This window comes from Manis pentadactyla, chromosome 11 (genome assembly GCF_030020395.1).
Source record: "Manis pentadactyla isolate mManPen7 chromosome 11, mManPen7.hap1, whole genome shotgun sequence".
Taxonomy (NCBI): Eukaryota; Metazoa; Chordata; class Mammalia; order Pholidota; family Manidae; genus Manis; species Manis pentadactyla.
Window position 1 is genome coordinate 5,583,167 of NC_080029.1, and position 21,045 is coordinate 5,604,211.

The 21,045-nt window shown below is 58.7% G+C and overlaps 2 protein-coding genes across 5 annotated transcripts in view; both read right to left on the reverse strand.

Annotated features, from left to right (window-relative positions):
* Positions 1 to 9,788, reverse strand: part of EML1 (EMAP like 1) — a 171,051-nt gene extending 161,263 nt beyond the window's left edge. For 2 of the 3 annotated variants that reach the window (XM_036882126.2, XM_036882125.2), the window contains exon 1: positions 9,600 to 9,788. In XM_036882126.2, coding sequence (XP_036738021.2) covers positions 9,600 to 9,627 — 28 coding nt within the window. In that variant the 5' untranslated portion in view covers positions 9,628 to 9,788. The remainder of the gene's footprint in view (positions 1 to 9,599) is intronic. The other variant, XM_036882127.2, reaches the window with a different exon arrangement.
* A 9,694-nt stretch (positions 9,789 to 19,482) lies between these two features.
* LOC118910655 (cholesterol 24-hydroxylase) overlaps positions 19,483 to 21,045 on the reverse strand; it is a 54,681-nt gene continuing 53,118 nt past the window's right edge. For both annotated transcript variants that reach the window (XM_057488153.1, XM_036881998.2), the window contains 2 exons: positions 20,448 to 20,514; positions 19,483 to 20,252 (listed from right to left, as the gene is read on the reverse strand). In XM_057488153.1, the coding sequence (XP_057344136.1) occupies positions 20,082 to 20,252; positions 20,448 to 20,514 (238 nt within the window). In that variant the 3' untranslated portion in view covers positions 19,483 to 20,081. The remainder of the gene's footprint in view (positions 20,253 to 20,447; positions 20,515 to 21,045) is intronic.

The following is a 21,045-nucleotide window of genomic DNA, read 5'->3' on the forward strand; positions in this document are numbered from 1 at the left end:
CCCGGCTCCTGGCTCCGTCTCCGGCTACACAATCAGCCTGACCATCAGCACCTCCACCAGCCCCAGGCTCCCGCCCAAGCTCAGGGGAGGATGCTCCTGGCCTGTTTGCAGAGCTCTCCACTGACAGGCACAAGCTTGCCAGTGGGTAAAGGGCAATGCCACCCTGTGGGAGCAGCCAAGAGGGGAGGCCGAAGAACTCACCGTAAGGAAAACCTGCAGGTGCCCCTCACCCGAAACCCAAGGGGCAGGCTGCTTGTCTTCACTGGGCGTGCAGTTTGTGGACACCTGCCTCATCTGCAGTTCACTGGGGCTGTATAGACACGGCCCAGTCACTTGGCAGGCTCAACCCGCTAGAGCTTCAAGGCTGGGGAAGGAATCACCCAGCACTGGGCCAGTGTCAGTCAGCACCTGCTCTGATGATGTTTGTCCCTTTCTAGATGAGTTCAGAACTTGCAGTGACCTCCACATTTCCAGCTTTCTCTATGCCCCTCCCTCATGCCAGCCTTCAGAGGAAGGACTCTAAGCTCAGCCTGCAGCCTCAAGCAGCAGGTGTTTGCTGCGGAGCCTCTCTGCCCCAGGACTCTAGAATTACCTCACTGAATCCTCACCATAGCCTGTGAAGCAGGCACTGTCATTGTACCCACTGGACAGATGAGGAAACTGAGGCTTAAGGTCTCAGAGCCTAGAGGTAATGGCCAATGAGCACATGGAAAGATGCTCAACACCATTAGGCTCTAGGGAAATTCATATCAAAGCCACAGCGAGATTTCATGTCACACCCACCAGGGTGGCTGGAATGAGAAAGATAATCACAGTGTTGGTGAGGATGGGAAAGCCAGAACCTTCGTACACTGCTAGTGGGGACTTGAAATGGGGCAGCCACTTTGGAAAGCTGTCTGGCGGGTCCTCAAAAAGTCAAGCATGGAATCACCACATATACCCAAGAGGGATGAGAACATGTCCACATGGAAACTTGTATACTAGTGTTCACAGCGATGTCATGCATTACAGCCAAAAAAGCAGAAACAACCTAGCTGCCCTCCACCCGATGACTGGGGATATGAAACATGCCCATGTCCGACGGGGCGATGGAGTACTGACCCACACCCCAGCATGCGAACCTAAAAGTGCCGTGCTGACAGTCAGCAAAGGCCACGTGGTGCTCTGTGAGTCCATTTACAGGATATGTGCAGAAAAGGAAAATATATAGAAATAGAAAGTTGAGGAGTGGTTGGCAGAGGCAGAGGTGACTGCTAATGGGTACGGGGTTTCTTTCTGGGTGATAAAAATGTTCTAAAGTTGATTGTGGTGATGGTTGTATGACTCTGTGACTATTCTAAAAGCTAGAGTTGTTGCTTTAAGTGGGTGAGTTGTGTGATTTGTGAATTACATCTCCATAAAGTCCTTACCAGAAAAAAGGGACGGAATCAGAACTGGAACGCAGGACTCTGCACACAGCCTGCAGCTCTGAGCATCATGGCTGCTCCCTGTGTCCTCCCTGCAAGACCCAGAGGGGCCCGAGCAACTCTCCCGCCAGCTGCTCCGACACCCCCACAGCTCAGGCAGGCCTGGGAGCCAGGGACCCAGCGTGCTCTGGGCGGGCAGGGGGCAGCGATGTCCACCCTGTGACACATTCCCCTTGCTGCTCTGTGGCGAAAGCCACCACACAGGCCCCACAGGGCCCAGGGAATCCTGGCTGGGGCCACGTGCCCTGCCGCGCGCGGCAGTCCAGCCCCTGAGCATGGTGAGTGGGGCTCCTCCCGGGCTCTGCTGCCAGTCCTGGTGGCACCTCTATGACACCTCGCCTCCTGGGTGGGATCCTTGTTCAACCCCTCATCTGTCTACAAGTTTCAAGATTGAAAGCAAAGGGAAAAAAGTCCTTGGGGGCAGAGGGAGTGGGGGGCTTTGCAGGGCCCTCCTGTGCCTGCCTTCCCCAGCACAGAGACGTCAAGAAGGAGCCCAGGTTGGGGTGGGTTCCCAAGTTTGAGGCCTGGAACTCAATATGAATTCATTACCCACCAGTGTCCAGACCTGTGATATGGGGGCAGTGCCCCTCACAGAGCTGTGATGAGCACAGATTGTCATCCAAACACAGAGGGAGGGCCGCCTAGCAGGGCACACAGAGATGCTCAGTCGGCGGGAGCATATGCCCATCTGCACTGCTCTCCAGGGGGAGATGCGGTGGCCAGGGATGGGGGCTGCCCTGGCAGTGGGGTCACAGCATGCCCAGGGGGATGTTCCCCTCAGCTGACAGTCACCGAGCGGAAGAGAACTGCTCCAGGGACAGCCGGCCCACTGGAGAAAGCTTCTGCTTTAGGGAAGACATTGCTTATCTCAGGTCACTTCCTGGGCCCAGAATCCAGTGGAAGCCTCCTGGGACGAAGGACTTGCTGGAGGTCACCAGCTCTTTGGTGTCATCACAGAGCTCAGGGCCAGGCTTCAGGCTTCAGACCCAGTGCCCTCCCTGGCGCACGCCTGCCTTCCAAAGGAATCCCAGGTGAAGCTCCTCCACTTGTCTTGGCTCCTGATGAAAGCGCTTCTCCCACGCCTGCTCCCTGGCCCAGCTCTCTGCCTCGGGAAGGACTGAAGCTCTTCCAGGCTTCGAGGCTGCTTGGTGCACAAGAGAAAACCCAGGTGGGGCCAGCACACCTGCTCCCGGTCCATCTCTGCAGGCTACTCACTGTGCTCTGGGGCAAGCACTCAATTTCTCTAAGCCTCAGTTGGCTCATTTGTAAAATGGAACAAGAATGTTTACTACATAAGGTTATAAGGAGAGGCATGTGGAACGACACATGTGAAAGGACCTAGGTGAAGGGGAGCCAGCATTTATTTAGTGACTACTATATGCATTTTGACATGTTTTTCCACCCAAGATACATGAGGTGGGATTCCTAAGAGATGTGTTCAAACTTGGCAGAGTCCTCTGTGCACTTTAGCACAGAGGTTAGAACATGGGGCCCAGACTGCAGGAGTGCCTGACCCCCAACATGAGCCCCACAGTCCAAACCAAAGGCCAGTGTTATTTCTAGCACTTCAGAGGATGGAATTGTCTTTCAGGTAAGGGTTTGGACACAACCTGAGTTTCTGCCAATGTTATTCTTAAACCAGGTCATATCTCGTCATGTAAGACAACATGTGGTATTCATTACACAGCCCTCGGTAGGCTATAAAGTTGCATTTAAATTCACTTAGTTATATGCTACTAAAAGTCAGTTGGGAAAGCCCATTACTGAGCTGATGATGCAGCGTGTATCTGGTGGTGTCAGAGTCCAGAGATAGTGTCTACATCCCATTAGTGAGGCACAGACCAGCAGTGTTCATTTTCCCATATTTTTCTATTATCATTTCCTTCTAAACTCATATCCCGTGTATTTTTATCTGTTGACCACGTTGATTAAACACACTCATAAACTACGCATCCCAGCTCCCTCTTTGGTGCCTCAACAAATAATAAGTTAAAGGAGCTTTCCGGCAATTTACAGCTCATGTTTCCCTTGGTTATGCTTTCCCTTGCTGCTGCTGTGACCACATCTTTCAGAAATTTATTTTTGTGCCTTTAAATGCACAGAACACGTTTTGAAAAATCTTGCCCCTTGCTTTGTGATTTGCATATTGGAACAATTGAGGATCTGTATTTCAGAGGCTTGCCAACCACAGCTTATACAATATGCTCCTAATATTTCATAATTAAAATGGATTACTTTTTTTTAAAAGTCAGCAAGGGACAGATATTACTACTGTACACAAATGGAGGGCCGTACCCTGTCCTCTTGCCGTCAGGTGCAGCCACGTGACTTGTTGAGCCAATGAAATGCCTGTACTGCCAATATCAGTCTCTTCCACGCGGGAGCGTTTAATTGCCAGTGCGGTGTCTCTGCCCCTGTCTTCATCTGCCTCATGACTGGGGAAGCTTGGGTCCAAATGGAGGCATCAGGCTGAGCCACCGTGTAGGTGACCTGCCCCGAGGGTTACCCACACCTGCTGTGGACTTTGCATGAGCAAGAAAAACACCTTTTTTGCTCCAAGCCACTGAGATTTTTTTTTTCCCATAACATACCGACCTCATCCTGAGTGATACAGTCAGCAAAAAACAAAGGAGCTGTTTTGATGAATGTAAACATTTGAAATCAGCACGTGTGGATGACAAAGGATATCTATGGCTCATCTCAGCCACCAGTTTCTGTATTTTATATTGACTGCATGATTTCAACAAAGAAACAAATAAGTGGTTTTAAGTGCTAACAGCTTTGTTTCATTTAAATATATATATAATAAAAATAAACAAAAACCTATCTTGCTATCTCAGGAATGCTCAATTAGAAAGGATCCAAAACCTTACAAAAACAGAAGTGGGTAACTTTCATTTGCAAGTTGAATTTCCAACAGCTTCTAATTTGTATCTTTTTCTTTGTCCTAAGTATCAAAGTCCCTAGGGGTACTTTAGACACTTGGGCAGGGACCTGAGCCATGCGGGTTTATTCACTGCTGCTCAGAGCTTTACAGGCCGCAGAGGAGGAATACCTGAGTCCTGCCTGGTATCAGAATGCAGGACACATGTGCAGAGTCACGTGCTCGAATACAGGCTGCTACGAGGGTGGATGCAAACAAATAACTTCTCTGAGGACAAAAAGGGAAGGAGGCTTGTCCCAAGGCACACAGCAATGAGACCCGCCCAAACCCATCTCCTGTCATCCAACATCCTGGGAGCAGGTCAGGGTTGTCCACTTGGCCACCATTTGCCCAGATGGTACGGACGAGGGGTGCTCCAAGGGTGAGGGTGCCCAGGGGCTGCCGGGCTTCGGGAAGGGTTCCTGAAGGAGGCAGGGCTCCACTGAGCCTGCATGAATGGCTGGTTGTGGGCAGGAGAGAAGCAGGGCAGGCCAAGCAGAGGTGCCACAGGGAATGGGCTGTGTTTGGGAATCGGGCCTGAGTCCCAGCCTGTCATTCCCTAACCCGGTGGCCCTGAGACAGTCTCTCATTGTCTCGGGCCCCAGGTTCCCCCTCCATAACACAGAGACCCCGTGGGTTAGCTGCAGGGACATGGAATGTGGCATGAACCATGGTATGTGGGGTCGGGGCGGTGGGGGCGGAGTATGGGCAGCGCCACCTGGAGGGTCCTGCGTCTGCCTCGCCTGCCGCCGCCTCTAGTGCGAGGGCTTTCGGTGCTGCTCAGGAGAGCCCCTCTAGCCGTCAATAGCACAGGGGCCTGGCGTGGCTATGGGGCCGGCTGAAAGGGTCGTTTCTGAGGACTACCAGGTCACCCCCACTTCCTAGGGCCCATGGTTCATCTAGTCTCCACAACGCCTCCCGACCCCAGGCGGTGGTGTCACTTCCACCTTGCAGATGAAATGACTGAGGGCCGGGGACGGGGAGGAAATGCCTGCGCCCAGGGCCAGGGCCGGTCCGCCTGACCCCGGGAACCACACTCCGCCACGGTTTTACGGGCCGGCCCTGGGACCTTGCCGGGTTTTGCCAGGTCACCCCTGAGCCCCCTGGGGATGAGCAGTCCTTCCTGATGAGGGAGGCAGTGCAGGGTACAGGCTCGTGCGCCCCCACTACCCCACCCAGCGGCTGCCAGCACCCTACTCTCCCCACCCCTCCTCTCCTGAGTCAGTCTTGGCCCTTCTCTTCAGGACCGTCTCACCAGCCTCCTCCCGGGCCTCCAGGCCTCCGGATTCTGTCTGCGATCCCTCCTCCTTCCCGACCCCAAAGTGCCCAGGTACCTCCCTGGCTTGCATCTTCACTGGCTCCTTACTGCCAAGACAGGAAACCTGAGCCCAGTTATCTATCTACACAGGGGGCTGCCTTCCCCCACCAGAGGGGGGCTGCCTGGAGAGATGCTGAGGCTCAGGGACTAAGCTTGCCTCCCTGGGAGAAGATGCTGCCTCTCCCAGAGCAGGGCCTAAACAATTTAAAAGTTTGGCTCTTCTCTCTTAGTGGAGACGCTTGCACAGGTCCAGGCCACGAGGCTGGTCGGTAACTGTGAAGGAGAACAAATGCAGGCCGGAACAAGGAGAGAGGTGGAGGGGCTTCGCACCTGGCGAGGGGCTCACCCTGAGGTCTGGGGGGCAGGAAGCTGGGGCTCATTCTGGACTCTGAGATGCCAGGATGAATGAGTGAGTTATGGGCCAGCCCACCCAGTGTCAGGCCCCCATCCTTGGGAAAACCTCCTTGCATCCAGCAGAGAGATAATGGAGAGCAGACTATGGGGGTTTGGGGGTGAAGCCAGGCAGCTGTCTTCTTGGGGCGGCTCGAGGAGCTCCAGAGCACCTAGGGGGGCACTAAAACAGGAGAACAATCCACCCCGCAAAAGAAGCAGACCACTACAGGGCAGCCACTTCCCCTGGTACAAATGGGTGACTGGGGCCCGGGGGCTGGGGCTGGAGGGGGGCTACACAGGAGGCGAACGAGGGTCACTGAGGGCTGAGCACGTACTCAGAAGAGGGCTGCTCATCCTTGCCGCACCCTCTGAGGCAGGGCAAATGTCCACCATCACTAAGGCTCAGAGAGGTTAAGTGACTCCCCCAAGTCCACAGAGCCAGGAAGGGGCAGAGCAGAGATTCAAACCTGGGCTCTGATGGACCCACATCCTGTGCTTTGCTGAGAGAACAACAGCCTGTTCTCTGTTGCTGAAATGGTAAGAGTGCTTTGCTGGAAACTTTCCCAAATGGGGGAACAGACAGCGCAGAGGCTGGATTCTCTTCCTGGAGAGTTCTGCCGAGGGTGGGGGTGCGGTGGGGGGACAGACCACAAAGTCAAAGGCAGAAAAAGGCAGTCAACAAACCCAGGACGTGTGCAGCCAGGGCCCCTCTGTCCAGGCAGTGCCAGCACCTACAGACACTGTCTGCAGGCCCGTGAGGGTAGCAGTAGGGGAGGACACAGCCTCTGTGGTAGGTGACCTATCCAATGGCTACCCTAAGGGACAGAGCCAGGCCTAGAATCCAGGGACTGTAAGGGAAGCACCTTCGCTGGAAGTGGTGCTGGCAGCTCCCTGTGCAGGCGAGTTCCTGCTATAAATACGATGTTGACTGCAGTAATCTTAGCCTCCAGGCTCCCCCTGCCCAGGCGCGGGGCCATAAATCCTGCAGCTGACTGCCTGCCACTGGGCTCCTGCTCTGTGGAATTTTCCTGACACTCTTAACAAGGTACCACATTTTTTTATAGGCTCTGAACTACTGGAGGCAATGTTGAACAAGCCGTCTCCAAAATAAGAAGGGCCCAATGAGATGGCTGGCCCCTGGGTCAGGTGAGTAGGGTGGGGCTTTTTGGATGGTGCACCTAATGTGGGTTTTGTGTAGACAGGGTCTGGGGAGCTGGGTTCAAATCCCACATTCACCACTTAACAGCTGGGCCACATTGGGCAGGTCTGTTTGCCTCTCTGAGCTCGTTTCCTTAGCTCGGCTATGGAGTTTGTGTCACCCTCTCCAGGATCAGATAATGTGTCCAAAATGGCCAGGACACAGGACACAGCAGGTAACTTGGCCCCTTTGCTTTCCTCTTTGAGTTACAGCTCATTTATTGGTTGAAGAATAAATTGGTTGACAAAAAAACCCAGCTATGTCAACTAACCACAAGCGTGGCATTATTCTAAGTGTGTTACATGTTTTCAGTCACAATCTCACTGGAACTTGAGGAGCTAATGTCCTATCACCATCCCCATTTAACAGATGAGCAAACCAAGGCACAGTACCCTTGAGTTATAAGTCCAAGGTCACCCAGGTTGTAGGTGGAGCCCTGAGAACTTTCCCCGCTGTGAACACAGGCCCTGGCGGCTGGTGACCACAACCAGGTAGAAATACTTCACTGCATCCTCCTCGGCCCAGTCACTACTGCACCGTAGGAATCCTAGAAAGACTTGAACTTCATACAGCTCACTCCAAGAGACACCCTATAAACATGTGTGCCCCTGCACTGTTTCTCTTCCCACCAACCAGAGTCCGTCGCGAGCCCAGGACATCAGAGACCTAAGACCATCACACAATGTTGTACAGGCAGGAAGCCAAACCTCAAGCTCGCCCAGGGTGACCTGCCATCCCAGACGACCCTCTCCTAAACAGTGAAGGGACAGTGAGGGCTGTGTCTCCTCCAGGCCTCCTGGACACACACACACACACACACAAACACACTCAGCACCCATTCCATCTTCTAGACAGGCTAAATATTGTCCTGGCCTTCCTGAAATACCCAACTCCATGCGGGTGGTTTTACAAGCTGCTAAAAGCCGGGTCGTGTCCCTGGTGGAGGGACAGAGCTATTCCGGGTTTGTGTCAGGTGTGGGCAGAGCCAGCCAGAAAGGGCCTGTCTGCTGCCCCCACCAAAACTGGCTCCTCGGCCTTCATAGCCACGGCGGACAATCCCTGGCAGCCAGTGCCACCGGCGCCTGAGGGAGAGGGTGCGGTCAGGCCAGTTTGGTAGGTGTGCGCCTCCCCAGCACACACACACGCACATGCATATACTCGGTCCCAAATGTGACTTGGCCAGGCCCAGGTGCTGAGACTGTCCATCAGAGACCGTGCTGGGTGGGGCCGCACCGCCATCACCCACAACCCAACCAGGGATCCCCTGGGGCAGCTTACTGTGCCCACAATTCTCCACGGGTGCGCTCAGCAGATAAGGAATCCAGGGACCACACGCAGGGACTCGGACCAGGAGGGCCGGCTGGAGACGCCTCCACCCAGGAAGGTGCCACTGAGTGTTCCCCACACACCTGAGAGTGCTGAGAGAGGCTCGTGCACATAATTACATTTAATCCCCACAACCACATGTGGGTTACGTCAGCACTCTCCTTTTTCACCTGGGGACACTGAGGCTTAGCGCAGTTAAGCCATGCACTCAAGGTCACCCAACCGGGAAGTGAAAGAATTGGGATCTGAATGGGCAGCTCGACTCCACAGTCCCTGGTGTGGCCCCTGGATCAGGCTTTCTCCAGCCTCTGTCCCACCCCAGGCCAGCTAGGGGGATGCCCACATCAGAGCTCATCTGCAACTAGAAGGAGCCAGGGGCAGCCAGCCAGGGCCCTGGGCAGCCAGTCCCCACTGAAGTCCCTCCCATCAGGGAGGGCAGAGGGCCTCTGGGCAGCCCTGGTGTCTGACCACCCATCCACCCGCCGGCATCCCTGGCCATGTCCAGACTAGAAGAACTGGCAGCCCACGTGCAGGCGGACCAGGGGCTCACACTTGCCAGGGGCCTCAGGTCTCTGGGGACTCCGATGGAAGATGTGGGCCCCCCGCCCCAGATGAATGCTCACACAGGCTCGGAGCAGCTTCAGGGCCATGACGCTCTGAGCCCACTAGGGGTCCAGGCCCAGGGCAGGCCCCTTACTCCCTGAGGGTCAGCTTCTATGGCTGACAGTGGGAGGGCTTTGCAGCAGGCACACGGCTTCCTGCTCTAGCCCCACCGGGAAGCCAGGAGGGCCGCAGAAATTAGCCTGGAAAGTTCAGCTTCCCCCTCCAGGAGCACGGGGCCCCAGGCACCAGGACAGCGGGAGGGGGTCCAGCCCACAGCTGCCTGCAACCTGAGGGGAAGCAATGGCCTCAGAGACCAGTGGCCTTGGCTCTGCAACCGGAGCCGTGGCGGGTAAATATAGAGCTGCCACTCACCAGCTGAGGGGCCCTCGCCGTCCGACATGGTGCAGGAGATGGGCGGGCAGCCGGCCACCGGCCTGCAAGGGAGCTCGGAGCCCTCAGCAGCCCTCACGCACCTGGTGGGGCTCGGGGCTGCTGGCTCTGCTGCGTGTCCAGTCCCCAGGCAGCTTCCCGCCCTGCTGGCCGGGCCACCCCCGCCACCCCCCATCCTGGGCTGGGCAGATAAGAACGTGCTCCCGTGCCAAGAGCCCGCGCGATTGGTGGATAAATCTGGGCACTGCCCTCCCCTGCCTGGGGCCTCTCCTGGGCAGCCTCGGAATGTTCCCTGAGAAACTGCTGCACCCCCGGGTGCTTGGTTAGTCCCCAAGACTCCAGCCCCAGACCTGGGGACCCCAGAATGCCTGTACACTCTCTCCCAGGGACGGTTCCACTGGCCAGTGGGGGGCGCGTTTGGGCACCGGAGAATGACCACGGGGGATGCCACCTGCCGAGTGTGTGCTGGGTGCGGGCGCGCTGACTGCTGCCACGCTGGTCACCTCCCTCACTCTCCAGAGCAGCCGGGACCACTTAGGGCCACCCGGCCAGTGAGGGGTGCGACCCAAGCGGGGTGCTGGAACCAGGCTGTCTGTCCCCAAGGCTACGGGAAAGCATGGCCCTCACCTTTGACTATTTGGCAGACCAAGGGCAGCAAGACTAATTGCTACCGGGGTGCTGAGGGGACCAAGGGGGGATGGAGATGGACGCCCTGGGGGCAGCCGTGTGACTCTGTGTCTGGCACAGAGTGGGTGTTCAAGGAATACTGGCTGGGAGAACACCCCGAGAAGCCCTTGGTATGCACTTGCTGTGTGCTTGCCCAAGAGCCACCCAGGCCCTCTCTTGGATTTGCACAAGGGCCAGGTCAGAGACCAGGGCAGTGAGGCAAGTGGAGGTCTCTGGCCTGAGTTCCCAGAGGCGTCAGCCAGGGCTGGGCTCCACTGAGCCCCTGGGCCTTAAGGTCTACAACAGGTGCATAGAGGGCGTGAAGTGGCCTAAAGAGAAGAGAGAGCAGCTGGTTATCAACCCCAATCAGAGAGATAGGGGAGGGCTTCCTTGAAGAGCGAGGGTTTGAGTGACGTCTTTAAGGGCTAAGAAAGTTTTTTCAGGGGAAGGGAGGGTATTCCAGGAAGGTAGACAGCAGGTACAGAGGTAAATGGTGGGAAGGCTCAGCTGGAGAGCGGCAGGACTCCGTCCCTGGCAGGGGCTGCAGGTGCTGGTGATCCCAAGCAGAGAAGGTTGATGCTTGTGGAAGGGGAGGCATCCGGGGCTGGGGACGTCAGGGGGGCTTCCTGGAGTAAGGGGCAGCTGCTGGTGCTGAAGGGTCCATGAGCCTCAGAAAAATAAGAGGGGATGGAACGGCATTCTGAGGCATCCGGCTCTCTTCCATTGGCACTGAGGCCTTTCCAGCTCGGATGCCTGGGGACTGAAGGGCAGGAGGAGCCAGGCCCCCACGCTGCCAAAGGTGCGTCCCTTCTGAGACGGGTGGGGGACTGCTGCAAAGTCACTCAGGCTCTCGGGGAGAATGGCAAGGGGGTCCATGCCTGGTGGGGCGGTTCTGGGCCTCCTGGCCTTCGCCTAGGCTATTCTCTTGGTCAGGAGTTCCCTGTCCTCCCCCATCTCCGGGAAGCCTTGTCTGACTGCCCCTGAAGGAGGGCCAGGGCCCATGCCCTCTGCTCCACAAGCCACGACCTCACTGGGGTCAGTGCCTGGTCTTGGCTGTGTCCGCCTCTTGGTTGGCTCTTGCTGGATGGCAATGAGCTCACCGTCACTGGAGGTGTGTAATAGGGCTGGACACCCATGTGGTGAGGGCACAGTGAGAGAGTTCAAGCACCAGCTAGGGTCAGGTTAAATGGCATTGGGTCCCTCTAGGGTGACCACCTTGTCCTGGTTTCCTTGGGCCTCACCCTGTTTTAGCCCTGCAAGTCCTGCATTCATCCCAGGGGCCGTCAGTCCCAAGCAAACAGGACTGTTGGTAATCCTGGGTCCCTCCTGAGATTTTTCTTTTAAGTGAGAGAAGGAGGAATAAATATAAAACAAGGCTGAGTCCTTCTCTGGACCCCTAGGACCCACCCCCAATCCCATAAATTCTCTCGTCCCTCCTCTCCTGCTAAACCAAGTCCAGGACAGCCCTCCGGGAGTGACAGGGACCCAGCTGCCCTGTGCCTTGGGCCGGTGGGACGTGGGGGGGGTGGAATCATTAGGCCAGCCAGGAGGAGGCACTCCTGAGGCCTCTCACTGCAAAGTCGGGAGGAGCCCTCCCTGCTGGGTTTGCGGGTGAACCTAGATAATGCTGCAACAGCAGGTTGGCACCGGTGGCTCTGTATCCCCAGGGAGGGGGGGACCAGGCAGGGGGGCCCAGAGCCCACCTGCCCAGCACCCGCCCAACCTCTGAGCTGCTGTGGGAGGGGATGTTTGGGGTCAGGCCTGCTTGGCTGTGTGCCCTTGGGCAGGTTGTGAACCCTCTCTGGGCCTCTGTTTCCACGTAGGCAGAGCATTTGTGAGCACCTGTGTACCTGCACCTTGGCCAGTCTTGGGGGCAGGACGAATCCCCCAGAGTCCTTGCCATGAGACGTAGGACTTGGGTCTTGTCTCCTGCCGCGCCTGCCCTGGGTTCCCGGGGCTGGGCTGGGAGGCAGAGGAGCACACCGTGGAGCTCACCTCAGGGCGCCCCCTGGGACTGCCAGAGTCCAGCCCAGGGTGCCCAGATGTGACCAGGGGTGGACAGACAGCAGGGCTGCAGAAAGAACCCCACCAAGCCACCTGATGTCCCAGACAGGGGCCCTCACCCTGGCCCCCGTGGGCTGCAGGACCAGGGCCGGGAAGAGCGTGGTGGTGTCAGATGGGCCTGGTGTCGGATGGCTGATGCCAGCTCTGCCAGCCCTCCTTGGTGCTGGGAAAACAGACAGCAGCCTCAGTTTCTCACCTGGAAATGAGGGGAGTGACTCCTGCAGGGCTGCTGTGAGGATGGGCACCAGGGCCCAGGAGCCCTGGAGGGCCCCCACCTCCCGACCCCACAGCCATCTGTCTGTCTGCTCCTGAGGCCCACCCAAACAGGCCACCCAGCGTCCACCCGGCTGGAGCCAGCTCCCTGGGCGCAGGCCACTTCCCCTTCCTGTCCCTGGCCCCAAGTCCCTTCCTGTTTTCTTTATTGTGGGAACATCTGTTGGGGAAAAAACAGTTCGATTCCTCTGCTCCTGAGGTCACTGCAGCAGCTATGGACCCTCGGTGTGTGTGTGCGAAAGTGTGCAAACATGTGTGTGCCAATGTGGTGGGTGTGCACATGTGTGGGTGGGTGTTTGACACATAAGCATGTATGTGAAAAGGTATGTGAGTGTGCACCCATGTGCATGGGAGCATGTGTGTATGAGTTGGGGACTGTGTGTGAGAATGTGCACATTCCCATGTAAGCATGTATGTGTATGTGCAGGGGATGTGTATATGTGTGTGTAAATGCACACAGGGCATGAGTGTGTGCCCACGTGAGCATGTGTGCATGTGTAGGAGCACATATGGGGGGCACAAGTGCCCTCTGGCTCCCGTGAGCTCACCCGTGGCTCTGACTCTCCAGCCAGCCGTTTGTGTCCCTATCGTGAAGCAGTGCCCATCGGTCCCTGAGGGCTCATTGCCAAGTGTCTGACACCATCTTCAACTAGTCAGTGGGCACTGATGATGGGCAGCCGCCACCAGTGTGTGAGTGAGCTGTGGCACAGTTCCCGGGTCACAGGCTCGTGGGGGGAGGTGGGGGAAGGGCAGGGCGAGCGGCTGACGAGGGGCGATGGTCAGGGAAGATGTGTCTGTGCAGTGTCCTGCGAGCAAAGACCTGGGAGGTGAGCTGGGTGCCCAGGCAGGAACGGGCTCAGGGGCAGGCAGAGAAGAGGGCCAGTGAGGATCCGGTGCTTCCAACTGGGCAGGGGCAGGAGATCTGGGGAGAGGGGCCTTGGTGGTCTGCAGGAGCTGGGACTCTGCCCGCAGGGAACAGGGCAGGTGGCACATGTTCTGGATGTCCGTGGCGCCAGCCCTGAGCTGGGCCCTTCCTCGGCACCATCTTCTCCGCTGATCTGGAGAAGTGCTGGCCCCTGAGTCCCCACCCTGCTCAGCAGTCTCTGACCCTGGAGGGAAGTGTCCCAGGAGGGCTGGAGGGTCTGGGCAGCCTGATGAAAGGTGGGAGGGGCGTCCCAGTGTGGGAGGTCAGGGAGGGGGCCTGCTTCCTGCTCTCTGGCACCTGCTCACCCCGCATCACTGGGATCCCAGCTGAGTGTCAGGGGGCCTCACACTTCCTCCCAGCTGGAGGCCCGGCTTCCTGGGCCTCGGTCTCCCCCACCAATAGAGGCAGGAACGCTTTGAACAAAGATCCTCACCAGCGGCCTTGGTGGCCATGACCTGAAAAAGGACTACAGATGCCCACACGGGAGAGACCCACGCCTTTTGGGTGTGTGGCCCTGCGCAGGCCACCTGACTGTGTGGATGTGGGGTGAGGATGGAAGTGCCCAATGCGCAGCGAGGGCCTGGCCCCGGTGGGCTTGGACGGCTTCCCCGGTCCATCCCTGCCTGCGGTCAGAGCCCACGCCTCCGTACAGCCAGGTCACGGCAGACACACACCCAGACACACGCAGCCTGAGGTGCACAGACATGGACACAGACCCATACACACAGCCTCACACACGAGAGGAGGACGCAGTGACGGGGAGGGCACAGCGCGGCTCTGGCACCTGGTGTCCCTCCCGCACCCAGGGGCTCCGTCCAGCCCACACACCCTGAGTGACAGCTGCCTGGGTGGCCTTGAGCGAGCCTCTCAGCCTCCAGGCTTCCAGCCAGGAGAGAAGCTGGAGAGACCTGTCCTGCTGCACTGGGAGTCCACTCCCCTCACCTTTGCAGGGGGAGGCAAGGAGCTGCTGTCATTTGGTGTGTGTATGAGGGGTGGGGGTGGCCCGGGGACATGGAGCTGGTGGGAGCTCAGGCCTCCTCCTCAGGCTTCCAGGCGAGGCCCCTGGGGACAATGAGGCCCTCCTGGGGCCTCGTCTGTAGAAAGGGCCGGGTTACAGCACAGCTGGACCGGGGCTGGCCCTGCACGTGGTGCTCACGGGGGAGCTGGCACTGCCATCAGCATTATAAGGACTATCATCACAGACTCCGCCTTGCCCAGGGTCCCGGGGCCACCTGGAGGGCTTGGATGAGGGCTGTACCTGTGGGCTGGGGATGGAGGAGCCCTGCCACAGGTGCTGCACCCCAAAAGCCAAACCAGCAGAGGAGGTGGGTCCAAGAAGAGTGAGTGTGGAGGGAGACAAGTCCTTTGTGCCTGCCGGCCCAGCATTGACCCTGGGACCCTTCACACCCAACCTGGGAGGCCACACTTCTGCATGAAAGGCCCCAGGGCCTCTACTCTGCCTGGCCTCACTGTCCTGAGGTTCGTGGAGCCTCTTCCAGGGCAAGCCTGGGAGGGGTCACAGCAGGGAGGGTGCTGCCAGTGGGCAGTGCCTAGTGAGAGGCTCAGGGCCTCCTCTGGGACCCACTCTCTGGAGATCCATCCCCCGTGGGGACAGCCAGACCTGCTTTGCCTACCAGGGCTGCCTCCCACTGGAGGTGACCACGCTCTGGCTGGCCCAGGGCCCGGCCCGCCAGCAGGGGCTGCCTAAGAGCAGGAGAGGCCGTGTTCTGGGAGAAATGAGTGTTTCTAAGGCTTAAGGCCAAGGAAGGGCCTTGACTGCATCTGTCCCCACCCCAGCCCTGATTCAGAGAAATGACCTTTGGTGAGTAAGTCCCCCCCCCCCCACCTGCCAGAAATACCCCCAGCCTCTGCCCCCTCCCCCGGCTAGGGTTATTTTTGGCTGTCTAGGCAGAGCTGCCCTAGGCTGTCTGGAGCCCAGGGCTGAGGACTGGGCAGGCATGTGGATTTAGGAGTCGCCCACCCCGGGGGGCTGAGAACCTCCTTTGGGCTACACGCTCTTCAGGAAGCCAGCTGATGACGCAGGATTCCTGCCCCAGAGGAAAGCAAACATACATGCGGAGGAGACGAAATTCGGGAAGAGCCACTGGCCTGAGCCCCCTCCTGCCCCTGCCCTGAGGTCCCCTCCAGGTAGCCATTCCTCTCTCATGATACTGTTTCTGGGGTCAACCTGGGCTGGACCTATGTGACTCTGGACCAGTGTAGAGGACACTGAGCCCACTGGGCCGAGACAACCAGGAGGGGCTGAGCCCCACCCAGAACCTTCCACGGTGGGCAGATAACTGTGGTCCACTGCCCACCACGCTGGCTGCCACTGAGGCCCAGCAGGGCCATCAGGCGACTCTAGAGCCAGCCTGACCACCTGGGCTCAGAGCAAAGAGAAAGCCTCTCACCGGACCAGGGCCGGGCCAAGAGCTCACCCCTGGCCCAGGTAGGCCTAGGCTCCCAAGGCCACCCCTCAGCCTGGCCGGGGCCCCCCGCCACCCTGGGCGGCCCCCAGCCTCTAGGTCCCCGAAGCCACGGGTGTGGAGGTGGCTTCAGCTCAGCAGAGCAGCTGTAAGTGTTGGGGCCGCGGGAGGCCCGCACCCTGGCCTCCTCTGTGCGCTTCTCCCCTGCGGACCCTTCCTGCCCAGGCTGCCCTGTCCGGGGACACCCTGCTCCGGCCTGCCAGCCTCCCACCCCCAGACCCAGGCCCGCCGCCAGGAGAGGAGAGGGGGGCCGCCGGGCGGTCCCGCACCCTGCCCACGTGGCACGCCCCTGCGCCCGCACTCCTCCAGACCGTCGCGGCTCCATCTGTGGAGAGGGGGCGGTGGGGACCGCCAGCCCACCCTCACCCCCGTGGTCGGTGGATGCCGCAGGCCACCCGCGCCTGGGCCGGCCTGTCTGCACCCTCCCGCCCGGTCCCCCGCCTCCCGGAGGCAGGGCTGCAGCACCTCGGCCCGTCCCACCCCGGCCCCCGCGCCCTCCGCCGGTGGGGAGGCGCCGCCCACTAGGCCCGCCACGGGCCCGCGGACCAGAGCGCTGTGCCGGGGCGCCACCGTGTGGCCCTTCCCAGAACTGAACCGCCTGGACTCCCCGGAAGGCCCTTCCTCCCCTGGAGGCAACAGCAATAAAGCAGCCCCGCCGGTGACGAGTGGCACTGATTGTTGACAGGCTCTTTGCTAAGCACGATCCACGGAGAACGCTCTAGTTCTCCCACCAACCGTGGGATGTGGGTCCTGCTATTTGGCCTCCCTTACTGATGGGGAAACTGAGGCCCAAGCCCCATAACTGGTGACAGGCAGCATAGAATTTGACCTCAAGTCTGGCTGCAGGGTCTTGGTCTTAAATCCATCCATCTTGGCTCCTGGGGTCGGCACCAGCCCTGTGCACATTGGGGTGTCCTGTGGAATTTAAAAGAACAGCTTCTGGGCCCCACTCTATAGACTGATCCAGCTGGCCCAGGTGACTCTCTGTGCAGCCAGGCCTGAGAACTGCTTGCCACACACAAAAAAACCATTTTACGAAAGAGGAAATGGCTTGGGAGGGCCAGGGTGGCTGCACTGACCCACAGGCAATGGCAGAGCTGGGCTCGGGAGGGCCCATATGCCTCAGCCCTCCAGCCCTGGGTCTCCAGTGCTCAGAGGCAGGCCCAGGCCTGCAAGGAGAGGAAGGCCGCCAGTTGCAGAGGGACACGGGTTTGAGTCCTGTGTCTGCTATGGCCTGGGTGCTGTGGCCCTGACTTTCTTACCTGGGAAATGGGCCATACTCAGGAGGATTTGGAGAAATACTGATGTGAAGGCTCTGGCTCAGCCATGGCCAGATCTTTGCTAAATCAGGGGATGGTAAAAGCAACTTGAAATTTCCAGAGGGAGCTGACCCCTCCAGATCCCTGGAGACAATGTGTCGGGGACGGCCTTTGTCACTCACATGTTTGAAGGCAGAATGGGAAAGCACCTTCCCCCAGGTCTGAATGCAGCCCGGGAAAGCACCAGCTTGAGAACAACCGGTGCAGCCCTTGGAAGTTATCTGCCCACAAAAACATATCTTGTCCTCGAAGACAAGCCAAGACTCCTCTCTCTGGAAATAGGGAGACCTTGAGGATGTGTGAAAACACCGCCCCTGCTTACCAGGCAGCTCCTAAGAAAATCAACAAGGTGCTCTGGCCTGTGCCCCTCTGAGATGGGAAAGATGAGTACAGCACTTGGCTGAGGTCCGAGAAAGGCAGTATAAAAATAAAGGTGCTGCGCCACATCGGGGCTGCAGCCATTGTCTGTCTGTGTTGTCTGTGTTTTTTGTTCCCTCATTTCACCCAAAGAAGATGAGCGGCACACTACATCTGGCGCCCAACGTGGGGTGTCCTCTCAGAGTGAGTTGTACATATATTCAGCTCCACGACTCCCCTTTGGACTGTTTGACTTCGACGGCAGGCACCGTCAACAATGTCCCTGGAATGCTGAGGTTTGGTGGCCTGGGGACCTTTTGATGGACAATGAAGAAAGTTTTGTCTGCAGGGGGCCAGTCCCAGCCAGAGCAGGAGGCCGGGGAGTGGGGGTGAGGTTGGTGGGGGTAGGCAGTTGGGGGTAGGGTGTGGGGGGCATGGAGTTTGTGGGGTTTAGACTTGGTGTGTGTTTGAAGCTGGTGGGGGTGCTGAGGGAGGCTGGTGAACCTCAGAGAGGCCCCAGAGGGCTGGGGCTGGGGCATGGGTCACAGCAGGACAGGTCCCCAAGAGCCGTGCAGAGCTGAGAGCTCAGGAAGTAGACAAGAGGAGACACTGACATTTGGGTGGCCGTGGACAGGGGCTGCTTCCGAGCAGGGCTGCGATGAGCGAGGGGTGGGGCTGGACGTGCAGCTGGAGGTGGAGCCCAGGCTCCACGTCCTCGGAGCCCCAGGAGGCTGGGGTGAGGAGGCAGGGGACTGGACATGGAGAGGGTGGGGGTATAACTTGATGGGGCTGAGCCAAGCACTCTGGTCAGCAAGGAGCTGGGGGAGCAGAGGGTCCCTAACTCTGCTAGGACTCTGCAGCTCCAGAGGCCAACTCTGCCCAAAGGCTCCAGTGAAATTGCTAGTGCTGGTTCTCAGCACCCATCTGGGCTCTGGAGAGGGCCTGGCTGGGACCCAGTGCCACCCAGGTATAGTGCACCCACCTGTGCTAAGTGTGTCACTCCCACCCTAAGTCTCGGTTTCCTCCTCTGCAGAATGGGAAGATCCTCTGGCACTGTCGTCCAAGACCACAGCATGGACTAAGGAGGCGATGCACAGCAAGAGCCAGCCCAAATCTGTACCCTCCCTGGTGTGCACAGGGCACCTTTTGGGGCATGCACCCCAGGCAGTGGACAAGGGCAGTTCATTCTCTTTGTAGGAAGACAGGCTCCCAAGAGCTGAAGGAGAAATTCAGGGCAGGTCCTTTTCCTTCGGTGGCCTCAAAGGACACAGCCTGCCTAGCATTTACTGTCCCTTGGGCCACCGCTAGGTCCTGGGGATGACTTTTTCACCCACCCACCACTGTGAGGGTTATAGTCTCACCGCCTGGGGGTGGAACCCCTCTGGCAAGGTCAGGAAGGTCAGCACTGAGCCAGCAGGTACAGAGGATGCCAGCAGGCATGAAGCCAGGCAGCCAGGTATGCAGCAACACCAAGATGCCCTCAAGAGAGGGCCCTGGGGCTCTAGCCTGTGTGTGGCCACCTGGGGCATGGGTGCCTGGCTGGGAGCAGACAAGGTGGCACAGACTCCAGGGCCCCTGATCCTCTCAAAACCCCGCCTATAATCCCAACCTCACACCACACCAGGAGCGTGGTCTTGCATATAACACAAGGAACAGTTTTCAACTGACAGGAAACCTGGCTTTTCTGCCAGGGGCAGCTTCCAGAACCATGCTGGCCCTCAGAGAGGCTGGCCTCAATGCTGCCCCTATTTTATGGATGAACACTGAGGCCAGCACGCCCTGGCCTGGTCTGGCCATTCGCTCATGCAGTCAACACATATTTATTGAGCATCGACTCTTTGCCAGGCCCTGGGTGGGCACAGGGGGCTCAGAGACGCAGCATACACAGACCCTGCCCTGAGGTGCTAGCAGCCTGGCAGAGCAGTCAGTCATGTGGTCACGTCAAGATCATGTCAAGGACACTCACAATACAGTGTGTCAGTGTGGGGTTAGAGGTAGCGCGGGTGGCCGAGGGAGCATAGGGGAGGGGCCCCTGGCCCAGCCGGGGGTGGCAGGGAGGGCTTCCTGGTGGAGGTGGCACTTGAAGAGGGCTTTATGGAGTGAGCAAGAGTTAGAGTGTCTGACAGAGGGAATAGCCTGTGCGGGGAGGTGTGGGGAGATGACAGCACGTCTGGGTAGCAGCTGGGTGATAGGCAGGGGCTGGCTCGGGAGGTCCAGTGGAATGAGCCGCAGGCGAGGAGCTGAGGGCTGTGAAGCAGGCGGTGGTTGCCAGAGGGCCTGCTGGGAGCCAGAGTGAAGGGTGCCCCGGGCAGGGGGCAGGGGAGCAGGTGGGCGGCAGTGGGGTTGCAGAGGAGTCCAATCCTGTCCTGGCACCTCAGCAGGGTGGGGGTGGGGGTGCAGGCTGCCAGCCCCGGGGCTGCAGGGTGCACAGCACAGGGTCCAGTGGCTTGAGCGTGGCCTGCTCCTGCAGCCAGAAACGCTGCCCGGGCACCAGCTGGAACTCCAGCCTCTGCAGCAGCTTGGCCATGACCACCTTCACCTCCATCTGTGCACACAGGGGCAGGGAGAGCACAAGTCAGTGAGTGCAGAGTCAAAGAAGCCGGGGAGCAGCAGCCAGCCACCGGGCCGGCTGGCCCCCACCCCAGCCCAAGGGCCCAAGCAGGGCTCTGACAAGCTTTCTGGCCCAGGGCACCACCCTTGCAGTCACTCCTGGGCAGAACACCCAGCCCTGGCCTCCTACCTGAGCAAACTGCTGCCCAATGCAGGAGCGGGGCCCCAGCGAGAAAGGGAAGTAGGTGAACTTGGGTCTGCAGGGAGAGAGACGTTAGGCGGAGGCGGCCGACCACCCAGACAGTGAGGACAAAACCATCCCTCCTGCCTGCTGGCTTCAGGTCAGGCTGGTTTTAGTACACACCGAAACCATCAACCACAGCTCTGCTAAGTTCAGCATCAGCATTTTCTCATTTCATCCTCCTGTGGAAACGTCCAGAGGAGCTGTTCTCTCTCCATTTCACAGGCGGAGGACCTGACGCTCAGAGAGGCAAAGCAACTTGCCCGAGGTCCCACCAGCTCTGGGCAGAGTTTGGGTCTGGGCTCAGGCCGCCTGTCCCTGGAGTTGGCTCCTCCACTGCTGCTCCAGTCTTCCCACTTTCACTGCCACAGAATCCTCTGGGGGAGCCACTACATTCCCATCTCTCAGATGTAATCATCAAGGCCAGGTGAGGTGCAGCTGCTCGCCAGTCCCAGGGCTCCCCACTGTAAGGGTCTGGTTACCAGCACAGGCTTCAAAACCAGTGTGAGCTGGGCCCAAAACCCAACTCTGCAGCTTACCAGCTGTG